General features: G+C 44.4%; 1 protein-coding gene across 3 annotated transcripts in view; it reads left to right on the forward strand.

The window, feature by feature from the left end:
• Nucleotides 1-2,793: 2,793 nt before the first annotated feature.
• The window catches only part of cluha (clustered mitochondria (cluA/CLU1) homolog a), a 114,518-nt gene continuing 93,945 nt past the window's right edge, over nucleotides 2,794-23,366 (forward strand). For 2 of the 3 annotated variants that reach the window (XM_068010531.1, XM_068010532.1), the window contains exon 1: nucleotides 2,794-3,227. In XM_068010531.1, the coding sequence (XP_067866632.1) occupies nucleotides 3,131-3,227 (97 nt within the window). In that variant the 5' untranslated portion in view covers nucleotides 2,794-3,130. Of the gene's footprint in view, nucleotides 3,228-5,668; nucleotides 5,844-23,366 lie in introns of those variants that run through there. The other variant, XM_068010533.1, reaches the window with a different exon arrangement.

Consider the following 23,366-nt stretch of genomic DNA (forward strand, 5'->3'; position numbering starts at 1 on the left):
TAAAAACCCATCTGGTCACTAACGTCCTTCAGGGAAGGAAATCTGATGTTGTTACCTGGTCTGGCTTACATGTGACTCCAGATCCACAGCAAAGTAGTTGACCCTTAACTGCCCTCTGAAATAGCCTAGCAAGCCACTCAGTTGTTAAGGGCGATTAGGGGTGCGCAACAAATGCTGGCATTGCCAGCGATGCCCACATCAAAAGAATTTTAAAAATCTTGAGAAGGTGACATCAGGACATATTGAGAGAGTAGTTAGCAAAGCATATGGGATCTTGGGCTTCATAAATAGAGGTATTGAGTACAAAAGTAGGGAAGTTATGCTGAACTTGTATAAAGCTCTGGTTAGACCATAACTAGAGTATTGCGCCCAGTTCTGGTCATCACACTTTAGGAAGGGCATCAGTATGCTTGAGTGGGTGTAGAGATTTACCAGAATGATTCCAGGGAGGAGGGATTTCAGCTACAAGGTTAGGTTGGAGAAGCTTTTTTTTCCCCTAGGAGCAAAAGAGATTGAGGGGAGATTTGATAGGGGTGCACAGGATTATGACAGGCTTAGATAAGGTAGGCTGATGGTACAAGGGCTAGGGGACATAGAATTAAGGTTTTGCACAAGAGATACTGGGGAATGTGAGGAAGAATTTTTTTTATGCTGTGAATTGTAATGACCTGGAACTCACTCCCTATGAGGGTGGTGGAATAGTGGACAATATCTGATTTCAAAAGGAAATTGTATAGGCACTTGAGGGGAAAAAAACTTGCAGGGCTACAGGAATAGAGTGGGGGAATAGGACTGACTGGATTTCTCTACAGAGAGCTGGCATGGACTTGATGCGCCAAATGGCCTCTTTCCGTGCTGTTATAACTCTATGATCCATCCGTGGGCCTCTCCAATTTCTCGTCAACATACTGCCCCTCGGTGACATCATCCAAAAAAAATCAGGTTCCACAAGTACCCTGATGATCATCTGCTCTACCTCACAACCACCTTTTTCATTCCCTCCATTGCTACTGATATGTAAGGATGCTTGTGAGTACTGAATGAGAAGAAATATCTTCCGAGTAAATATTGGGAAGAACGAAGCAATTTGTCTTTGGTCCCTGCCACAATCTCCATTCCCTAGCCACTGACTTCATCCTTCTTCCTGGTCACTGTCTGAAGATGGAGCAGACTGTTTGCAAGCTTGGAGTCCTATTTGACCCTGAGATAAGCTTTCAACCTTATATCTCCTCCATCACCAAGACAGCCTACTTCCAGCTCTGTAACATTGTCAGTCTCCATCCTGCCTCAGCTGATCTGTTGCTGAAACCCTCATCAATGTCTTTGTTAACTCCAGATTTGACTATTCCAATGCACTCCCGGCCAACCTTCCATCTTCCACTCTACATAAATTTGATCTCATCCCAAACTCTGCTGCCTGTATCCTAACTCACACAAGGTCGTGTTCACCCATCACCATCATGCTCGCTGACTTACATTGGCTCCCTGTTCAGCAACACCCTAATTTAAAAATTCTTATCCTTGTTTTCAAATCCCTCCATGGCCTTGCCCCTCCCCATCTCTGTAACCTCCTTCATCCCACACACCCCTCCGAGATCTCTGGACTACTCCAATTCTGGCTTCCTGCGTACCCCAGTTTTAATTGGGCCAACATTGGCCGCTATGCCTTCAGCTGCCTTAACCTGAAGCTCTGGAATTCCTTTCCCAATTATCTACACCTCTCTCTCTCTCTCTCCTCCTTTAAAACGTTTTTTATAACCCATCTCTGTGACTAACCTGTCCTAATATCTCTTTATATGGCTCGGTGTCAAATTTTATTTGATGATCAAATAAATTGTAAAGGATTCTTTCACTGGGCTGTTACTTTTCGTAAGTGCCCAAACTTATCAAAAATACAGAATTCATAATTTTGCTTAGAAGTCCCAGAAGAAATGCCAATTTCTGAATGGATCCGAGTGACAACCAATCCCGTGCTCTGCTATCAGGGCAAACAATGCCAGGATCTTTATGTGAAGTGAAAAATCTATCTACTTTTTTGCTTCAAAAGCATATTATTGCATTCAGCAAACAATTTTTCCACCAAATTTTGAATTGCCTTTGCAGTGTTCAGTTCACTCATCATCCAAAGTATGCTGCACATACCTGGAATTGTGCAGCAGTCAAGGAGGCCATTCGGTCCATCTTGCCTGCGCAGGCTCTTTGAAAGACCTTTTCAATTAGTTATTTTCTCCTGCTCTTTCCCCATTACCCTGCAAATGTTTTTTTTTTCAAGTAGATATCCAAATTACCTTTTGCAAGTTACCTGTCTTATGATGAATTAAATTGCTTAAACTCCATATATTAAGTAAAAATTACACGTTCTGTAGCTGCAACGTATATTAAAAACGTGAAAGGGTGGAAGAGACCATCACAAATTCTCATGATGAAACATGAGAATGCTCCAACACTGAAACTGTATCTTGTGCCAAGTCTGTTTTTTTCGGTGGAGCCATTGGACCAGCCACTCTTACATTCTGGGCAAAAGAAAAGCCCAAACTTTATCTTCAACATTCGAAAATAATAGTCTTTTGAGCTCTGGATGCAGTCAGAATAGCTGGAGATAAAAGACTGCGTTTCATAACCACTTTGCAGCACGCCTGGCTGTTGACTATTATGCAACCTGGTATTACAAAACTTTGGAGAATCATTTGTTTTGAATCTTGTTCCCAAAATATTGTTTAAAAAGCAGAGAAATTAGTTCATAACACCTCGGCACTGTGCATTGAGAGGAGCTGAGTAAATTTCACCTTTTAAAATCTGTGTTGCTCAGTGATTGAAAAACATTTTGCTCTCAGAGCCAGGAAACTTGAAGGCGCTGTGAACTGACGTTTCGAAAAGAAGCAAGATTGAGGAGTCTGGCTACGTTTTGGGCGCGTCTCGCCAGCCGTATTGCAGTCAGTCGCCTCCCACCAAGCCGAATGGAAAGGGTCGGAGGTTGTTGGACGTTGTGAACTGAGAGAGAGAGAGAGAGAAAATTACACCACGTGTGTCAGCAGCAGCAGAGTCGCTCTGTCCTTCCGTCCGCTGCTTCAGCTTGTGTCAGGATCGGTTTGCCTGCTTTCAGTTTATAAGGGGCTCAGGAGGAGCAGCGATGGTGAGCAAAACAGACGAAACCTCCCCGGTCGCTGCCGGCACCAGAGAAGGGAAAGAGTTAGAAAATGACATTGGAAGGGAGGCGTGCGACTGTGGTGAGTAAAGGTCAAAATAACCTGGAGTGGCTGAGTGAGGAGGGTGGAAGAAAAACCTGGGAGATGGGAAGTGGAGGGAAGCATTGAATCGAGCCCTGTACGGATGGAAGTTTCCAATTCATGTTTGCAAAAGAATTAAATGTGTTTTGTTTTAATCCTGAAGAGTGGTTAACATTTCAAAGGGGGGGGGGGGGGGGGGGAAGGAGAGGGTGTCAGCAGCTGAAATGCAGTCACCGGAGATTTATTCCTCTTTTTAAGCAATTTGAACTGGTTTGTAGGAGGAGTGCCGGCTCGCTTCCCTCGCAATGTGTCCTTGCTGCTGGTGACAGCCTCTCGCTACAACGTTGCAGCCCGGCGCCGCACTGTATCCACGCGGCGGCCGCAGAGCCTCTGATGTTTGCAAGTGTATCCGTATGCTGTGTAGCAAAGTGGCGGCTGCTGCTGGAGGAGGGGTTGCAGAGGATAGGAAGGGGGGGGGGTGGTGGTGGTTGGGGGGGGGGGTGGTGGTGGTTGGAGGGGGGGGTGGTTGGAGAGGATGGGGGGGGTGTTTTGCAGAGGATGGGGGGGGGTGTTGCAGAGGATGGGGGGGGGTGTTGCAGAGGATGGGGGGGGGTGTTGCAGAGGATGGGGGGGGTGTTGCAGAGGATGGGGGGGGGGTGTTGCAGAGGATGGGGGGGGGGTGTTGCAGAGGATGGGGGGGGGGGTGTTGCAGAGGATGGGGGGGGTTACAAAGGCGAGGGGCTGAGGGGGGTGGGTGAACAGAGGCGAGGGGCTGAGGGGGGTGGGTGAACAGAGGCGAGGGGCTGAGGGGGGTGGGTGAACAGAGGCGAGGGGCTGAGGGGGGTGGGTGAACAGAGGCGAGGGGCTGAGGGGGGTGGGTGAACAGAGGCGAGGGGCTGAGGGGGGTGGGTGAACAGAGGCGAGGGGCTGAGGGGGGTGGGTGAACAGAGGCGAGGGGCTGAGGGGGGTGGGTGAACAGAGGCGAGGGGCTGAGGGGGGTGGGTGAACAGAGGCGAGGGGCTGAGGGGGGTGGGTGAACAGAGGCGAGGGGCTGAGGGGGGAGGCATTGGGGCTGAGGCTGGGGGGGTGTTTACAGGCTAGGGGCTGAGGGGAGGGGTGTTTACAGGTTAGGGGCTGAGGGGAGGGGGTTTACAGGCTAGGGGCTGAGGGGGAGGCTAGGGGCTGAGGGGGGGGAGGTTAACAGACTGGGGGCTGAGGGGGGGGAGGTTAACAGACTGGGGGCTGAGGGGGGGGGTGAACAGACTGGGGGCTGAGGGGGGGGGTGAACAGACTGGGGGCTGAGGGGGGGGGGTGAACAGACTAGGGGCTGAGAGGGGGGGGGGTGAACAGACTAGGGGCTGAGAGGGGGGGGGGTGAACAGACTAGGGGCTGAGAGGGGGGGTGAACAGACTAGGGGCTGAGAGGGGGGGGTGAACAGACTAGGGGCTGAGAGGGGGGGGGGGTGAACAGACTAGGGCTGAGAGGGGGGGGGTGAACAGACTAGGGGCTGAGAGGGGGGGGGTGAACAGACTAGGGGCTGAGAGGGGGGGGGGTGAACAGACTAGGGGCTGAGAGGGGGGGGGTGAACAGACTAGGGGCTGAGAGGGGGGGGGGTGAACAGACTAGGGGCTGAGGGGGGGGGGGTGAACAGACTAGGGGCTGAGAGGGGGGGGGGGGTGAACAGACTAGGGGCTGAGAGGGGGGGGGGGTGAACAGACTAGGGGCTGAGAGGGGGGGGGGGTGAACAGACTAGGGGCTGAGGGGGGGGGTGAACAGACTAGGGGCTGAGGGGGGGGGGGGTGAACAGACTAGGGGCTGAGGGGGGGGGGGTGAACAGACTAGGGGCTGAGGGGGGGGGGGTGGGTTTAACAGGCTCGGGGCTGAGGGGGGTGGGTTTAACAGGCTCGGGGCTGGCTGCGCTCCCCACCTAACTGCAAGCACAGCTCAGGAATGCAGAAGGTTACACAGACACACACTTCTTCTCTCCTCTTTCCCTCCCCCCAAAAATGCTACAGCCCTTGGGAGGTGGATTGAGTGTCGGCCCCCGGCTGCCTCTCCTTCCCGGCGAGTGAAGGTCACCTTCACTCAAACTGCTTGCTGGGAGAGCGGCCCCGATGCGGCCTGCACTCCCTGGCCGGCTCTGTATGGTCGGCTGCCGGTGAGTTAGGACACCCTCGCCAGCAGGCCCGGCGATGGGGGTACAGTGGGAAAGGAGGGGGGATGGGGGAGAGCCACCGCGTTAGTCCTTTTCGGCTCCCCGCTCTGAACATGGTGACCCCGGAAGTGAATGGCGGCTCCTTCACAACCAGGGCTGGTTGCTGTGGCGGGTCACGTGATAAGGGGGCGGGGCAAGGTTACATATTCAAAATTAACCAGTTACCATTGCTGCTTTGCCATCCACCCACTTCTTCCCTTCGCCCCTCTTGACAGGGATGACCCTCTCCTCTGGCATTAGCCTTTCATGGAGGAGGGTGGTGAGCAGGAGCACTGTTTGGCTTCTCTGGTGGGGAGCCTTCTTAGGAAGGTTTGGTTTGGGGCCCCTATCTTTTACTTGATGATGCTAAATGCAACTGACATAACCTGGTGTCAAATCTGCACATCTACAATCGTGAAAGGGTATGTTTGAAATATATAATATAAAAATAGTTGGCAAAAATGTACGTGTCCTTTCACTGGATTCATTCCAGGCTCTTGGCAGACTTGGGGTGCTCTGCAATTGGATGAGTTGCACAGTTGGTATGCCACTGCGAGTGGTGAGGCCTAGATTTTTTGGTCATAGCTTTGCCAATAACCCATTAAAATGAACATATCATTTCAGCAGAGGATCCTGGACATCATTTGCAGAGTGCCCTGGATGAATTCAGCATGTTCCCAGCATGAACAGAGACTAGTTGTGACACCCCTACCTGTATGAGTAATCAATTTAATAGAAAAGGGTAATTCTATTCCTATGTCTGTAGGTCTACTTGATATGTATTGTAGGGTTCTAATTGATTATGGTAAGATGGCATATTGCCTCTAGGTCTTTTTGGAAAGTGTCTCATGCGTAAAATATGTAGCTTTTAAAATGGCAATTGGGGATACAGTACAGAACTTTGTGTAATAGAACTGCAAGTCATATGTGAGATTGTTTTGTTCCCAGTGAATAGGTGGAAATAACCACCTTTTATTAAATGTGGTGCCAGCATTTGTCATTGTGAAAGTACTTATTATTACCTTTGTACTTCAGGCATTGCCATAAATTTTGTTTCTCTCTCTTGTGAATCTGTTCCACCAGAAAGATGAGCATGATGAATGAGCCCTTGATTATATAGCAAATATCTTGTTTTTGTGTTGCTGTAAAATTGGATTTTAATCCAGTTTTGACAGGTGAGAAAAGTCTTTGTTGTGATGAAGTCTATTATGCCATTTTGCTTCTTAAGTCTTGATTTGGGTGGTTTTGATCCAGTTTTCCGTGGGCACAAATCAACAGCATACAGCTGCCTGTAGCTCCTCCATAATTGGTAGTCCACAAAGACAGTAAGGATGAGAAATTGGTGTGGAATTTGAACCCACAATCTTCTCACCTAAAAAAGCAAGAGTGCTACAAACTGAACCAAACTGACAACCCTTCACTGTAGATTGACACCGAAGTATACACTGAAGAGTTAACAGTAGTGTTCAGGTTTGGAGTTGTGCATTCTTTGACGTACATAGCTAAGATACAAGGCTTGATACAACGGGATTGTTTGTGAAAAGAAAATGGGAATCTTGCATTTTGGGTAGAACCAAAGGAATTGGGCAGCTGCTAGCCACTTTACAAGGATTATTACTCGATAGGTATATTCAGAATTTTGGAGACTTGGTGAACAGTGCTGGGTACATTAATAACTTCTGTTATCCACTGCCCAAACAGTTGGCGTGGATATAAGATAGAGGAGAGTGATGAGGAAATTAGTAGTGTAGGCGAAGATAGTAAAGATAAAATCAATAAAGATTTTGAAATTGAACAAATTCTGGGTGGGTCATGTATTTTGCTGCTGCTGCAAATCTCTACACTTGTGTTGAGTGAATTCTGCTTGAATTTCACCATATAGCATTAAAAAATTCTGAGCTAGTGGAAAACAAGTTTCTGAGCAATAATCACTTGCCAGGGACAATCCTTTAATTCAGTCATTTAATATTTTGAAACTTAATTTTCCCCTGACATAGGATCAAAGAATAGAAAGTTTACGGCACAGAAAGAGGCCACTTGGCCCATTGTGTCTGTGCTGGATGTACTAACTTTGAAAGAACTTGACCTGGGACAGTATACAGTTTGAGAACTCTGCATGTGGACTGCATAAGCAGTGCTGCTTGATATCACATGACTGTGCCATGATGCATATAGAAGTCACTGGGGTTGTCCTCATGCTGTAGGTTCTTCAGCATGAGTTTTAGGATGCATTGAAGTTACAGTAGCGGGGGAGGGGGACAGTGTTGGTGGATCGTGGGGTGAAGTGGGGAGTGCAGGAAGATCAAAATATCGCAGATGCTGGAAATCTGAAATATAACAAAGATGTTGGAAACACTCAAGGTCAGGCAGGATCTACAGAGAGGGAAGCATAAAGTTAATGTTTCAGGTCGATGACCTTTCGAACTGGCTGTTCTGACAAAAAGTCATCGCCCTAAAATGTTAACCCTGAAATGACTACTCTATCTCTCCACAATCCTGCTGAGAGTTTCCAGCATATTTAAAAAAAAACATTCTTTTGCACTTAAGTGAGTTGGGTTTTGATACTTGTGGACTTTTTTGAACTTCACAACCAATTGATGTCCCAAAGCCAATGAAATGCTTTTGAAGTGTAGTCACTGTTGTAATGTAGGAAACGCAACAGCTAATAGAGGCCTGCTCAGGTCGGGAAAAAAGAACACGACCGAACCGCAGCAGGCCCGAGCCCGACCCGGGTCCCTCCAATTTTGCCCTGAGCCCAACCCGAATCGAACCCGCCTCAACTTGACCCGAGCCCAACCCGACCATCCCTTTACTTACCTTCCGACTGGGAAGTTCCATGAAGCTGCAGCGCATCTGCGATGACATCATAGTGACATCACTCGCTCACTGCACAGACTCGGTTTCGTCCCGGACTCCCAGCTCAAGTAAGGTTTATAATTTCAATAATTACCGGCAGAGCACTTACCGTGTGTGTCCGACCCGACCTGGACTCGGCCCGACCCGACCCCGAAAGCCGTACCCTGAAGATGGGCCCGACCCAAACCCGAACCCGACACAAGTCGTCGGGTCCCGTTGGGTTCGGGTTGGGTAGCGGGTCTCTAACAGTTAATTTATGCCCAGCCAGCTCCCACCAACAACACTGTACTAATGACCAAATGATCTCTCTTTGTGATGTTGATTGAGAGAGAAATCTTGGCCAGGATATGAGGGATAGCTCCCTTGCTCCTCTTCGAAATATTGCCGTACAATCTTTTATGTCTACCTGACAGTACCTGAAGTGATTTATGACTTTAACCCCTTATAGAACTAAACCAAATCAGGAGTACATCCCAATGAATCTCCTTTAAGTTGAAATTAGACAAACTCTTATAGACACTTACTCGGGTCTAAAGAATTGAACTAGTTTTCCCTCAAAGAAAGAAAACTTACAGAATATTACCATCTTTCCTAGACATAATTTTTTTAAAAATAGGCTATGAGTCATAAATATCCCCGACGTTATAAGGGTCTGGGAAACTCTCCAATACTTTTTACAATTTATATAAGTGACTTGGATGAAGGGACGGAAGGTATGGCTGCTAAATTTGCTGATGACACAAAGATAGGTAGGAAAGTAACTTGTGAAGAGGACATGAGGCTACAAAGGGATATAGATAGGTTAAGTGAGCGGGCAAAGACCTGGCAAATGGAGTATAATGTGGGAAATTGTCAACTTTGGCAGGAAGAATAAAAAAGAAGCATATATTCTAAAGGGTGAGAGATTGCAGAGCTCTGAGATGCAGAGGCATCTGGGTATCCTGGTGCATGAATCACAAAAGGTTAGTATGCAGGTACAGCAAGTAATTAGGAAAGCTAATAGAATGTTACCGTTTATCACGAGGGGAACTGAATACAAAAGTAGGGAGGTTATGCTTCAGCTATATAGGGCATTGGTGAGACCACATCTGGAGTACTGTGTACAGTACTGGTCTCCTTATTTAAGGAACGATGTAAATGCGTTGGAGGCAGTACAGAGAAGGTTTACTAGACTAATACCTGGGATGGGCGGGTTGTCTTATGAGGAAAGATTGGACAGGCTAGGCTTGAATCGGCTGGAATTTGGAAGAGTAAGAGGCAACTTGATTGAAACATATAAGATCCTGAAGGGTCTTGACAGGGTGGATGTGGAAAGGATGTTTCCCCTTGTGGGAAAATCTAGAACAAGGGGTCACTGTTTAAAAATAAGGGATTGCCCATTTAAGACAGAGATGAGGAGAAATCTTTTCTCTGAGGGTCGTGAGTCTTTGGAATTCTTTTCCTCAAAAGACGGTGGAAGCAGAGTCTTTGAATATTTTTAAGGCAGAGGTAGATAGATTCTTGATAAGCAAGAGGGTGGAAGGTTATCGGGGGTAAGTGGAAATATGGAGTAATCAGTTCAGCCATGAACTTATTGAATGTCGGAGAAGGTTCTAGGGGTGAGTGGCCTACTCTTGCTCCTAATTCGTATGTATGTATCTCTCCACTTAAAGAGACACAGAGTTGTATACAAAATGCTACATGAGATGATTTATTAACTTTTATATATTTATTAAAGAATTTAACATGCAATATACTTTTAAGTGGGTAAGTATACTACAATATCAAAGATTACTAAGAGATGTAAAACATAATCTTATTTCTAAAATAGAATCCAAAAGTTCAACCGTGACAATGTTACAGCAAAATATCTTAGAAAATCCATCAAAATTCAAAGTAAACTGTTACCTTAAATTCCCCGAGTAAGCCTCCTGCTTAACAAGACAAAACACTTTCCATAAGAGCAGAATTCTCTTGTCATGCAGTCAGCCGTTCTTACCATAGGTTGAGAAGCATTGATGAGGAATTTCAATACCGCTGATTTTTCGATTCAAAACTCATATTTATACTGTTTCTAATCTTAATAACTCATCTTTTGGAATGTAGGCGTTACCTTTCTGTGCGTGTTTTTCCTGCTTTCGTTATCCATATATGGTAATATCATTAGCTACTTATTCCCAATTATCTGCTGAGAATTCCCTTCTCATGAAGTTGTGAGCTTTTATCTGGTCAAAATGTTTGTAGTGTTTTATAGTAACACTAAGACATAACTTTCTAAATGTATTTTACACTTAAAAGATTTTTGATTAAATTTGTGCATTAATTGTTTTTTCCTTTTTAGGTTAAATTGGGTTTACGTGGCATCTGTTTTTGTCGGTAACATTCCATTTTGTGATTGATCATCTGTGATGATTCTTTGATGGTACCTTGTACCATCTCCTTAAGTCAGTCTGTCTATATCATTAACATTATCAACTAATTAGGATTATAGTTATCAGTATGGACCATGTATAGCCTGTCTCATTTAACTTAAAAGGTGTTTCTGGTACATATTCCATTATAACAGGGATGTTCATGGATTTTTAACTCTGCCCTTAAAGGGAATTTCAGTGAGTCTTGAAAACTGACTATTTATTCAATCTTTAATTCTAAAAGGTATAATGTATTAATTATATCTAAATTCTACCTAATTAAGCCTATTAGAGCTATATTTCATCACAGACGGGCCTTGGTTTAACATCTCACCTGAAAGATGGCGCCTCCGACAGTGCAGCACGCCCTCAGGATTGCACTGGAGTGTCAGTTTTAATTTTGTGCTCAAGTCCTGGAGTGGGACTTGACCCCACAACCTTCAGACTTAGGCGCGAGTGCTGCCAATTGAGCCATATGGATCATAGCTTTCCTACAACCTGATCACAGGTATATTCCAGTGCAGTCTTGTAAGATTTCTTGCAATTATTTTGGATGTGGCCAATGAGTGGCTGTTTTTTTTCTGTTCAGCTTTGAATCATAATGGTCTCCTTTTGCTTTGCTTGCCCCAGACTCTTCATGCTGCATTCTTGCTGCTCCAAGAGAGCAGTTTCATTCCCTGCCTTCTGACATTGCTTTATCTTGGAGACTCCCTATATCATTGTGAGTTGAAGATCAATATATCCTCAATTATATTGCTTATTAAAATCATCAAGCCCATCTTTCAGAAAAACTTATACCTGAACCGTGGTACATTGGAAGGCTTAAAGTCCCTACTATAAACATGAGTAACCTCTAAACATGTCAGTGTGCCTTACCCCTGCCCCACCTCTGTAGGTAAGGCACCTCATTAAACCAGAAGGGTTCCAAGTTTGAACTCGCGGGTGTGTTGAGTTAGCTGATCTCAGCTGGAGCATCATTGCTATACAGTTGGTGTCAATAGCCACATGGAGTGGGATGTAAATTGGGCACCTGACCCAAACCCACCCCTGTTCTCACTGGGCAGGTTGGGTTAGGCATGAGGCTACTGTCTGTCATTGAAGGAAGGGAAAATAAGGTGGAGCTCCTATTCCTGATTGTTACCCAGGGACCTTGGCTGAATAGTGTGTACTGTGGATATGAGGTAAGGATTGCGTTTGGCTGTGACGTTCACCACAGTCAGGTGTCGTTCTTGTAGTCAATGTCTTGCTTCACATTTGAATAATGACCTTTTGAGTAGGGGGCCTCAGTCACTGTCTGAAGGAGAAGAGGGAAATTTTTTGAGGTGAAGAAGAGAACCTAACCAAATAATAGTTGGGATATCCACCGATGTCCTAAAGTCTAATTTAATATGTCCTTGGTTTCTATCAGCAGTTGAAAATTAGTCCAGATCTCATTTATATTCTGAATGCTGTACTGTTCAGTGAGGATCAGCTGTGACTAAAGCAGAAGGCCCTGATTGTAGCCTCATCTTTTCCTGTTGGCTATGATCTCTTCATCTACACGTATGAAAGGGTGCATTTTGTAGACTCCTGATGGGTCATATGTATGACCGCGCCCTGCCCTCCAGTTTGTGCTGAGTTAGCCATTCTCAGCTGGGGCAATGTAGCTGGCCACAGCACTCCTGGCTTAGGAAGCAGGATGAATCAGCTGGGGGCTTCTGCTCTGAGTCATAAACCGGTGAAACCTCTACTCTAAGTATATGTGCATGGATGCTGGGTGAGCACAGGACTGGAGTCTGGCTGTGATGTCCTCCACAATTAGGTAGCATGTTAGGCACTTGCTGTTTTAGACCCGAACAAGGAGTTAATTGCATTCAGCAAGGGAGCTTGTGGGGACAGGGATGAGCAAAAGTCCATTCTAAGTAAGGTGATGAATATTGGGATTGGGTTATGAAGATGCACTACGTCACAGGACCTAGAATTCGATTCACAAGGAAAGTCTTAATAAAAATTCAACTTTGTTTTGTAACTGTCTGCCATTACTTCCTTAATCAACACCACCAAGAAAATATATCAACTGATCATTCATTTCATCGCTCTTTGTGGAAGCTTGTCATTGTGCAAAATAGCTGTTGTATTTAACACCATGCTTGCATTTATATAGCGCATTGAAGGTAGCAAAATGTTCCAAGACACTAAACAAGAGTGATACCAATAAAAACATTTTAGACACTGTGCCACAGAAGGAGATACCAGGGAAGATGACCAAAGGCTTGGTCAAAGAGGTAGGTTTTAAGAAGGATCTTAAAGGAGGAGAGAGAGGTAGAGATACTTAGGGAATTCCAGAGCTTAGGGTCCAGGCAGCTGAAGGCACAGTCACCAATTCAGCGATTAAAATCAGAGATGCGCAAGAGGCCAGAATTGGAGGAGTACAGATATCTCGGAGGGTTGTGGAGCTGGAGGAGCTTACAGAGATAGGGAGGGTTGAGGCCATGGAGGGATTTGAAAACAAGAATGAGGATTTTAAAATTGGCAGACTGGAAGACAGTGTAGGTCAGCACGCACAGGGATGATGGGTGAAAGAGACTTGAAGCGAATTATGATTTGGACTGTTTGAGTTTAGATGGCTTTCAGTTTAAGTAGGATGGAACATGTGAGGCTGGCCAGAAGAGCATTGGAATAGTCAAGTTGAGAGATAACAAATGTATGGAAGAGGGTTTTGGCAGCAGATGAGCTGAGACAGGGCTGGAGTCAGACGATGTTGGAGGTGAAATTTGCAGTCTTGGTGATGGACTGGATATGTGGTCAGGAGCACATCTCGGGATCAAGCACAACACCAAGGTTGTGAACGGTCTGGCTCAGCTTCAGACAGTTGCCAGGGATGGTAGCCAATGGGGACCAAAGACAATGGCTTCAGTCTTAACAATATTTAGTTGGAAGAAATTCATGCTGATCCAATACTAGATGTCTGACAAGCAGTGTGACAAATCAGAGACAGGGGACGGGTCCAGAGAGGTAGTGGTGAGAGAGCTGAGTGTCATTGGCGTCCATGTGGTATCAGATGTGTTTTCAGATACCACCAAGTGGTAGCATGTAGATGAGTAATATGTTGTAGAGTTTAAATACAACATGAGGAACTTTGGGCCATTTCTGACTTGTGGTAAAATGCTATATAAATAAAAGTTGATTTTTTAAGTGCAGTTTAGCTGGAAGTACAGTAAATGAGAGAGGAAAGCAGTTTTTTTTTTCAAATGTAGGTCTGCTGTTTAAATCTAGTTCAATGATTTATAAAGTTATATTGACCTGTATCTAAATGTTTATTTGTATCTGGAAGATGTGTCGTTGAATGAAGATGTATGTTGATTGATGGATGAACACATGGTCGATCAGTCATCACAAGTGTTGTAAAGGCATGTACTTTCAGGAGCAGAGGGAGAATAGAGTTGAGTTTCAACAAGAAACAGCCATCATGCCCAAGAAGTCCATCCATTTCTCTGAAATTAATCCACAAATCTGTGTTTTTTTCCCCACATTCCTCAGTCCTTGCACTGTCTGCAGAAACATGCCCAAATTAGATCTTGAGCCCATTTCTACTGTCCAGTTCATTGACCAACCTTGGTAACCTATTCCACAGCTTTACTCTCTTTTGATGGTAAATGTTCTGCCAGACTTCCCTTTGTACTTATAACTTAATTTTTAATTTGTGTTCCCTGGTATTTGAACCCTTTACCACAGTGGGCAATTTGCCTGGATCAATCTTTGTGAATTCCCTCCCCCTAGGGAGGTGGAAGCAGATTCAACAGTAGCTTTCAGGAGGAAATTGGATAAATACTTGAAATGGAAACATTTGCAGGGCTGTGGGACGAATCAGATAGTTCTTTGAAAGTGATGGTACAGGCACGGTGGGCAATTGGTCGCCTTCTGTGCTACATGATTCTGTGTGAAACAAGATCTCATCAAATTCCTTTCTTTTCCCATGAAATCAAACTATGCCTGCTGTCTTTTATCATAAAGACTTGCATTTATATAGTGCTTTTCACAGCCACTGGTCGTCTCAGAGCTTTACAGCCAATGAAGTGCTATTGAAGTGTAGTCACTGTTGTAATGTAGGAAATCATAACAAATTTGTGGTAACCTTGAATCACTTTTGCTGCTTCTGTACCTGCTCAAGGACAATAATGTCAGGTGACAAGAATTGCACACAGGTCTGATCAATAAGACAGCAGCCTCTTTTCATTGGTACCCTGTCACTTAATTGCAACAAATAAAAACTTCACCGCAATAATATTAATCATCACTAGGTAGATTCTATACAGTGGTCACTCCCAAATATCCTTCGTTATGTTTATGTTAAATAGGTTATATGTCACACAACACTGTCTCATCAAGCTGTATTGGAACACTCCATGAAATAAGCTGCATTAGGAAGAACATTAACTCTGGTTATAATCTACAAATGGAGACTAATTATTCTTGGTAAATTTAAGACACTAACTCATTCAAGTAATTTGCATAAATTTCAGTTTACAGTTCAGTATCATCAAAACCTCGACATTATCAAAATCTCATAAATGTTATTAAATGCCATTACTTAACTTCAACCTACGAATGAAATAATCCTGCATTAGTTCTGGTATTTTAAATCTACACTGCTTTTTTTCTCTCAATATTCTGGCTCTATTGAAACCAACTTTGAGCTGTCAATTTTACATGTTTGTGTGTGTAAGTAAAACTTAATATAAGGCAGAGATACATTGAGGGGCCTTATGAGAGCCTGAAACTTGTGCTATTACAGAATGTTAATGTATGTGGTCATTCACACAGATCATTGCATGGTGAGTCGGTGATCTTTGCTGGATAGTGTGGGCAGGGGATTGAGTGGGGGTCAAATGCTTCTACTGGAGGGTGGGAGGAAGAGGGGATAAAATAAGAGGTTGGCCCAAACTGTACCTCCAGCACTCTCCTTCCTATGACTAGCTCATGTATAAGACTAGGAATTGTTTACCCTTCTTTGGGGGAATAGTGCCAGGGAGATGTTTTGGGGGTGGGGAGGGGCTGTGGAGAGAAGAACATAGAAAAATAGGCAAATAGAAAGAGTTGATGTGTTTCTTATGCATTTGAATCCTGAGTAACTTGGCAGGTAAATGCAGCACATGATGTGGTACTGAGCCATGTAGAACAGAGAGGTTCAAGGTTCAATCCCTGGTTGGTGCTGAATTAGCTAATCTCAACTAAAGGTGATGGCACAGAGCCCACATTGGCTTCAGTGTCACAAGGATTGAGGGGATGGGTTATGAGAGTTCAGCAGACTTCCTGCCTCTGATTGTGATCCAGTCACCTGTGTGTGAGGGGAGGGTCTGTAAGATAGGAAGCCATTCCATTGTGGTGGCCTCCACAGTCAAATGACCCTAACCCCAATGCAGTCAAATAGCCAGCTGACGCCCAGTTATAAGCTGCATGCAGAAAGAAAGATTAGTTCAGTAAGGTACTGGTGGGCTTCATAGAGTTGCATACACTGTACTGCATTGAGACTGGCCATTTGGCCCAACAGTCTATGCCAGGGTGAGATGTGCAAAGAGAATTGTTGTGATGTTTCTGAGCTGCAGTCTTCTATAGAACGTTTTCATTAATTTATTTTTTTTAAAAGCTGAATTTATTCTTGTCCAATTTTTATCTCAACTGAAATCTCCAAATGTAAGAACCTATCCATTATAATGGTTTATGTGGTCTCTAGCAGTTAATATTTGTTCAAATATATTTAGGGTTTTAAGCACCAATACTTCTCCCTGTTTAAGTGCTACTTACGTAGCTATGTTAGTTTCCTGTCTTTTTATTTGTCCTGAAGCAGAGTGCGCTGGATTTTAAAGATTTGTTTTGCATGTCATTACAAGTATTAATCCCATGACTAATAGATTCCAAGGCTGCAGAAAAATCTGGTTGTTATCAGGACAATGAGTTGGTTTGTATCTTCCAAACAACTGTCATTTCTCCGAGCCTGGGCAGTTTTCAGTGGGCAGAGGGTTGCAGTGTGCTGAAGACTGCATTAGCCACTTAATCAGGAGTTTGAGTTTGATTTCCAGTCTCGATTAGTATTTGTGCTGGAGCATCCCCTAGAGGGCGAGGTTTGCTATTCTTAGCTATGATGTGTGTGAGATGAAAGTAGGAAACCTGGCTGATTCAGGATAGGAAGAAGGAAGTGCAGCAGGACGCTCTTTTACCTGCAGCAGTCTAATGCATGATGAGTTAGATTATGCAAAGAAGTGGTATCGATTGAATATGTCTGTGTCCTAAACTCTCTGACCTTCCTGACAGAATATTGAGCGAGATGCACATTGGAATGAATGGTGGGGGATTAGAGTGGGCAGAGGAGCAAGAGGAGGGAAAAGCAACAAGGAAGTAAGGAGATACTGTACGAAGAGGTGGATTGGTACTGTTTAATGTTTGTGGTTTTTTTTCCAGTCAGTAAACAAGATTGCACCAAACCGGAAATCTCAAAATTGCTGAAGCGAGTACATTTGTTCTTGTATCCCTTTGACTTGTGGTATTGGTGTAATATCTTTCTCTAGCATGTTGAAGCCACATTTCAGGTAACTGATAATGAGATAAAAGCAAAATACTGCGGATGCTGGAAATCTGAAATAAAAACAAGAAATGCTGGAACCACTCAGCAGGTCTGGCAGCATCTGTGGAAAGAGAAGCAGAGTTAACGTTTCTTCCGAAGAAGGGTCACTGACCCGAAACGTTAACTCTGCTTCTCTTTCCGCAGATGCTGCCAGACCTGCTGAGTGGTTCCAGCATTTCTTGTTTTTATAACTGATAATGAGAGTTGTTATTGGCTATAATGGAACCATAACTGTTCTTCTGTTGACCTGCAGTTGGGACTGATCACTGCTTTGTGAACTCTTTAAAAATTTGTTGAATATTGGAGTCTGATCCTTTTGCGATCCATGTTTTTATACTATGGAGGTTTAACTTTTTTTCTTGACTTGTAAGAGGTCAATTTTCTTTATTATTGATTCCCAACCCCTTCATTAACCGTGTGAATTGTTTTAAGTACAGTATTTGCTAAGAATGGGCTTTTATTTTTTCTGCTGTAACATCAGGGAGGATTTTTAAAAAACTATAAAGATGTGAGGATTTTGGGTTATTTCTAGTTTTCAAACTGTTTGCCAGTTTCATATTTCTATGCTTGCTATGATGTGTAACTTAATCCAGCCTAGGTAAGATTCTTCTCCCATTGGGTGTATTGTGGTTCCATATAAAAGGCTTGTGGTCTGACTTAGCACAGATCCAAATGGACAGTGGTCCGTACGAGCAACCCTCTAGTAACAGGATTCCTGAGGAAGTGCTGCTTTTGACATTTCTCAGAGCCAGTGCCAGTAAAGGCATTGAATTGGGCTGCTTGTTATGAATGTCACATTGCAGCCCTGAATGCCCTTTTCTTCAAGTAAGACTGTGGTTGCCTAGATTCCTTAAAAATACACTTTGCAGTGACCTTTTCTGGGCCAAGTAATTTTTTTTTAAACTTACGCTGTTTGCAGTCGCATGAAGTATTGCAATTGATTGTACCAGGCATGGTATGAACAGAGAACTGGAATATTCTATATTGGCCTGTGTCCTTGATGTCCTTTCTTTGAAAAGATGGGAAGAGTATCGACACAAGAGAAATCTGTTTAGAGGCACGTGGGTAGCTTGGCTGCCACAGCTGTTGAAAAGTTTTTTTAGGTCACTGGAAATATTCGGATAGGCTTTGTGGTGATTCAGACCTTCACTGCCATTTATTCCACTCACTATGCTTTCAGTGCAGGCTACTGCTGGGAGCTAGGTTCAGTGTGAATTGAGCCCACACTGGATGTTGTACAATTACCTTTCCTGTCTCGCTCACGTTAGTTTTGATTTTGTTTTTGACCACACCAGTACCAAGATCTTGTATCAGCAGATGACTCTCTCTAGTCATGGGAAATGCTATTTTTGCTTGCTGCAGACTTTTGACAGATTTGATTCTGAGGCGACAGCAAGAAGGGTTGAGCAACGACCGTTCACCACTGTTATCTGACTCCCGAAGAGAGTGTTGCGTCGTACCTTCCGATTTCACTTTGCTGGTTAAAACTGATTCCATTGTGTCGGAGGAGCAGCCTGTGCAAGGATACCCGGACATTATCTTGAGCAACACAATAACCAGCAACTTTAGCCTGAAAAGCAGTGATAAGTCTCCAACTTTGGACAGCGTTGCCTTGAAAACAGGAGCTCCTGATAACGTTAAAAGAGACTGGGCTTTATCAGGCCAGAAGGACGGTGGTTTAAATAGTGGGATATGCCTGGCAGCTCTGAAGTGTGCGTCTTCTACATCTGACGACCTTCCCTCTGCCCTTGAAGAGATTACAAAACAGGTGAAAGATCATGGCTGCCCGCCTCTAGTTTGGCATGCTCGTAGAAAGTCAGAGGACTCTGATTGCTGCGCAGACAACAGATTGTGTTGTGGAGAGACTCCTATGGAAATAGCTGACATAACAGATGTGGGAGGGAAAAATCTTGGCTCGGATTTATCAAGTGAATTAGTGAGCCATGCCCAGGAGTGTGATTTTATGCAGTTAGTACAGAAAGATGGTGAATGTTTCAAATTTAAAAATGAAGTACCAGAGAACCACTCTAACACTGAGTTGATAACTAAAGGTCATTGTGACCATCTAATAAGAGAAGATGCCATTGGCTCAGTTTCCTGTTCATTGAATCAAAAACCCCCTGAATTATTGATACCTGCGAATGTGAATGCTTGCCCTGAATATGCACAGGCTGTGGGAAAGCAGGTGGATTTAGCTCTGGAAAGAAATGTCAAAAGCTCGAAAGGACTAGGAAAGCTGCCAGACCGAAACGCTGCTGAAACATTGCTCGCCAGTCAGCCGCCAAGTTCATTGGGCCACCCGGTTACCTCGGAGGATTATGGGGCCTTGAAAGGGCTCGGCCAACGTGAAAATCTCAAGAGGAAAAGGAAGAAAAAGAGGCTGCTACATTCAGAATCAGTTGGATATGAAGAAGGTGGGAGGAGAAAGGAAATTCAAAGGAAGCTTCCCTTCTTTGTTGAGACAGGCCTTCTAATTATATTAATTGTGCAGCTGGGGCTGGGTGAAGTTGGTTGGCAGCAGTAGCATTGGCCGTGACCAATTATTCAGTGTGAAGTTTGACAGCTTTAAATTATTTTCTTGCAGTAGCGTAGCACATCTTAACCCCTTGAGGACTGAATTCCTTCCCCACCCACTTCTTCGAACCATGCACAAGTATTTCTGTCCCACCTCCTGATGTAGTTCCAGGAAACAATGAAAGTGAAATGTTAGTGGAGGAATATATAGAACAGTGGAGCTCTTTGGTGCATTCACACCCCATCTTCAGCAGGAATTTCTTCGCAAAGATGGTCGGTGATAGATGGAAATACCCTGACACTCGAACTGCAGCTTTTGTGGGTCTCAGACCTCTACTGCAGTGTAAATGTGGGTGCATTGCTCCTCTGGCCTCAATGGGCAAAGTTCAACACGGCTAAGGGAAGAAAATAGTCTTGCTGATCTCTTAGACCATTGCTCCTTTGGTGCTGCAATTAGCCAAGTGTTTGGCCATGGGTGAGTTTTTCACGTCGTTCAGTTGCTGTTCCTTTGGCCTAGAAATGGATGCAGATGCCGGTGATCATGGATTCCCTTCTCATGCCACCCCAAGCCAAGGAAAAAAAAGCAACCACATAAAGTCTCTGATAACCCAATTTAATCTCTACTAAAGCACCATTAAAAGCACTGCAATTAAAGCATATGTACTAGATCATACAATGGTAGAGCACAGAAGGAGGCCATGGTATCTCACAGCTGGATAGTGGGGGAAAATGGCGTGGAAGTAGATGATCAGCCATGATATGTTTCAATGGCGGAGCAGGCTCGATGGGCCGAATGGCCTTCTCCTATTTCCTACGTTTCTCTATGCCTTTTTAATAGCCTTTGCAACTTGTCCTGCCAGCTTCAAAGGTTGTGTACGTTGTTAGGACCGACTGCTCCAGTCAAAGCCCCCCCAAATCAAACTATATGATTCTGATTGTGGTGGGAGAAGCGCACTGATAATTCAATCCCGTCGCTCCACAGATCGCCTAACATATCATTTAAATCTTTCCAAATTAAAGAAAGACCCAACCAAATTGTACCATCTATTAACCCCCTCCCCCACCGAATGAGGCTAGCTGTACAGCTAGGAGCACTGACCACTCCTGGGTTCACTATTCTCTGAGAAGTTTCTCGAGTACCCCTTAACCTATGTGGCTTCACTTGACACTGGAAAACCCTGTCCGGTGTAACAGAAGTTGATTTTTTTCTTACCCTGGGGTGTCAAAGGAATTTGACAGTATTGTTCCAACACATATGTCTCTTTAAGACACATTGTGTTGCCCACTCTGTCCATACAGTCCTTTTAAATAAGAATTTGGGTAGGAGTCTGCCTTCTTTACCACAGTGACTTTTCGAGAGTCTATGCAAGTTTGAGCCATCCCACCAGGTTTAGTCATCAAGACCATCTGCGAATTCCAGCTGTCCTGACGAGGTTCATCTAAGCTGCCCTTCAGCATGCATTGTACCTCTGCTTCCAGTTGGGCCTGTCTGTCTGGACCTAAGTGACAAGGATGTAATTTTAAAGGAATGGCTTCCCCCTATATCCACATCATGTGTGGCTAAGGTTGTACATCCTGGCTTATCCCTACAAAATTTTTGAAATATTGAAAACCCTGGTTAGGATTTCACGCTGTTTTGCCTCTAAGTGTAAAAACCTATTGTTTAATTTTCCTAGCCAATCTGCATTCGCTGATTGGACAGTTGGAGGTTCAATCTGAGAATTTCTTAGGCCTACTTCTGCCTCGTCTTCACTATCCTTTTCCTTCTCCATAGTCCCGATTACCTGACTTACTTGTACTGGCTTATCCTCCTCTCTGTGATAATATGGTTTGAGCAAATTAATGTGACACAACCGGTTCTTCGGGCGATCAGGGGTGTCAATCAAGTAATCTACCTTACCCACTCTTTTGATCACTCTAGATGGGCCACTGAACTGTGCTTTCTCTGGTTCTCCCTGTTGCGATAACAACACTAATACCTCATCCCCTGGTTTTATGGTCGGTTGTGATTTTCCCACCGTTTGACAGGTGTGACATGCCCTACAAAATTGTGTCTCATCCTTCATAAGACCTGGCCAGTAGTAATGTTTGCTTATGTGTGATTTGGTCTTCCGAATTCCCCTATGTGCTGCAAAAGGAATGTCGTGTGCTAACCTTAATAATCTTTGTCGATATTTAGGTGGTACCACTATCTGTTCAACAACTGTCCAGTCTTCGTCGGCAGGTCTATGAGGCAGTCTCCATTTCCTCCTCAAACCCCCGTTTGCCATATAATAGCCTTCCGGAACTCCTTTCACCTCAGCTTCTGACAGAGCCGTCTGTGCTATTTGGTAGATCTCTGGATCAGCTTGCGGTGCTGCAATGATAGACGATCTGTTAAACATCTCCTTTGGATTATCGAAATCCCCAAATAAGGTTTCGGATGCCTGATTATCTATTTGTGGTTCCCCTTTTACCTCCGACAATGGATCCTGTTTAGCCATTGCTCGGATAACTACACACGCAGGAAATATTCCCAGAACTTGCTCCTGTAATTGCTCTGTTTCCTTAATTTCACATGATTCCTCTGTAACCATAGGAGAAACTGATATTTTTGATCCAGACAAATCGTTTCCTAGGAGTAGATCAATTCCCTTTACTGGTAAACTGTGGACAACACTTACAGTTACTACCCCAGTTATTAAGTCACTCACTTTCTAGGCGTACTTTATACAAAGGTACGGGTATACACACCCCGCCAATTCCATTAACTAAAACTTTAGCGTTCAAGGCGCTCTCTGGTGGAAACCTCATTATCTTTCCCCAGCAAGAGTGTTTGGGTCACTCCGGTATCCCTGAGTATAATAGGTTTACCTGCCTCACTTACAGGATACGGAGTTACTCTCCCCTTTGACAGAAATTCACTATAACTCTCGGGTATTTTACTCTTAACCTCTACACTCCTCTTAGTTTTAGTATCTGGTTTCACATTCACAGCTGTCGTTAAAGCTATAGCCTGGTCTGCTATACTCTCAGTCAGTGTCTTTTCCTCTGCACTAACTTTGCGTACCCCAACAAGTCCTTTGGGTTTACCCCGCAATTTCCAGCACTCTGAACGAAGATGACGCGTTTTGTTGTGATGATAACACTTTGGCTGTGAACCTCACTTCTACCCTCAGCACCTTCCTTTCTGACCTGAGGAGGTGATCCTGGGGCATTCCCAGCTGTTCCTTCTTGTCCCCGGCTATTTGCCTTCCTTTCACTCTCCCACTTTCTATCCTTCTCGAGTTTATGGGGGTGACGGACAAAATAGGTTGGCTTATTCACAAGCTCAAAATCATCAGCAATCTCTGCTGCTTGCCTAGCTTTCAAAACTTTCAGGTTATCTATGAGTTCTCACTCCTGAAGGAATGGAGTTTTTAAACTCTTCTAAGAGAATCAATTCTCAAAGGTTCTCATATGTGGTTTCTATCTTAATGCTTGTATCCATCGGTCAAAATTAATTTGTTTCACCCTCTCAAATTCTAAGTAGGTCTGCCCAGTCAATCTCCGTAAGTTCCTAAACTTCTGACGGTAAGCTACAGGGACTAACTCACACGCAAAGA

Source organism: Heterodontus francisci, chromosome 30 (genome assembly GCF_036365525.1).
Source record: "Heterodontus francisci isolate sHetFra1 chromosome 30, sHetFra1.hap1, whole genome shotgun sequence".
NCBI classification, from domain to species: domain Eukaryota; kingdom Metazoa; phylum Chordata; class Chondrichthyes; order Heterodontiformes; family Heterodontidae; genus Heterodontus; species Heterodontus francisci.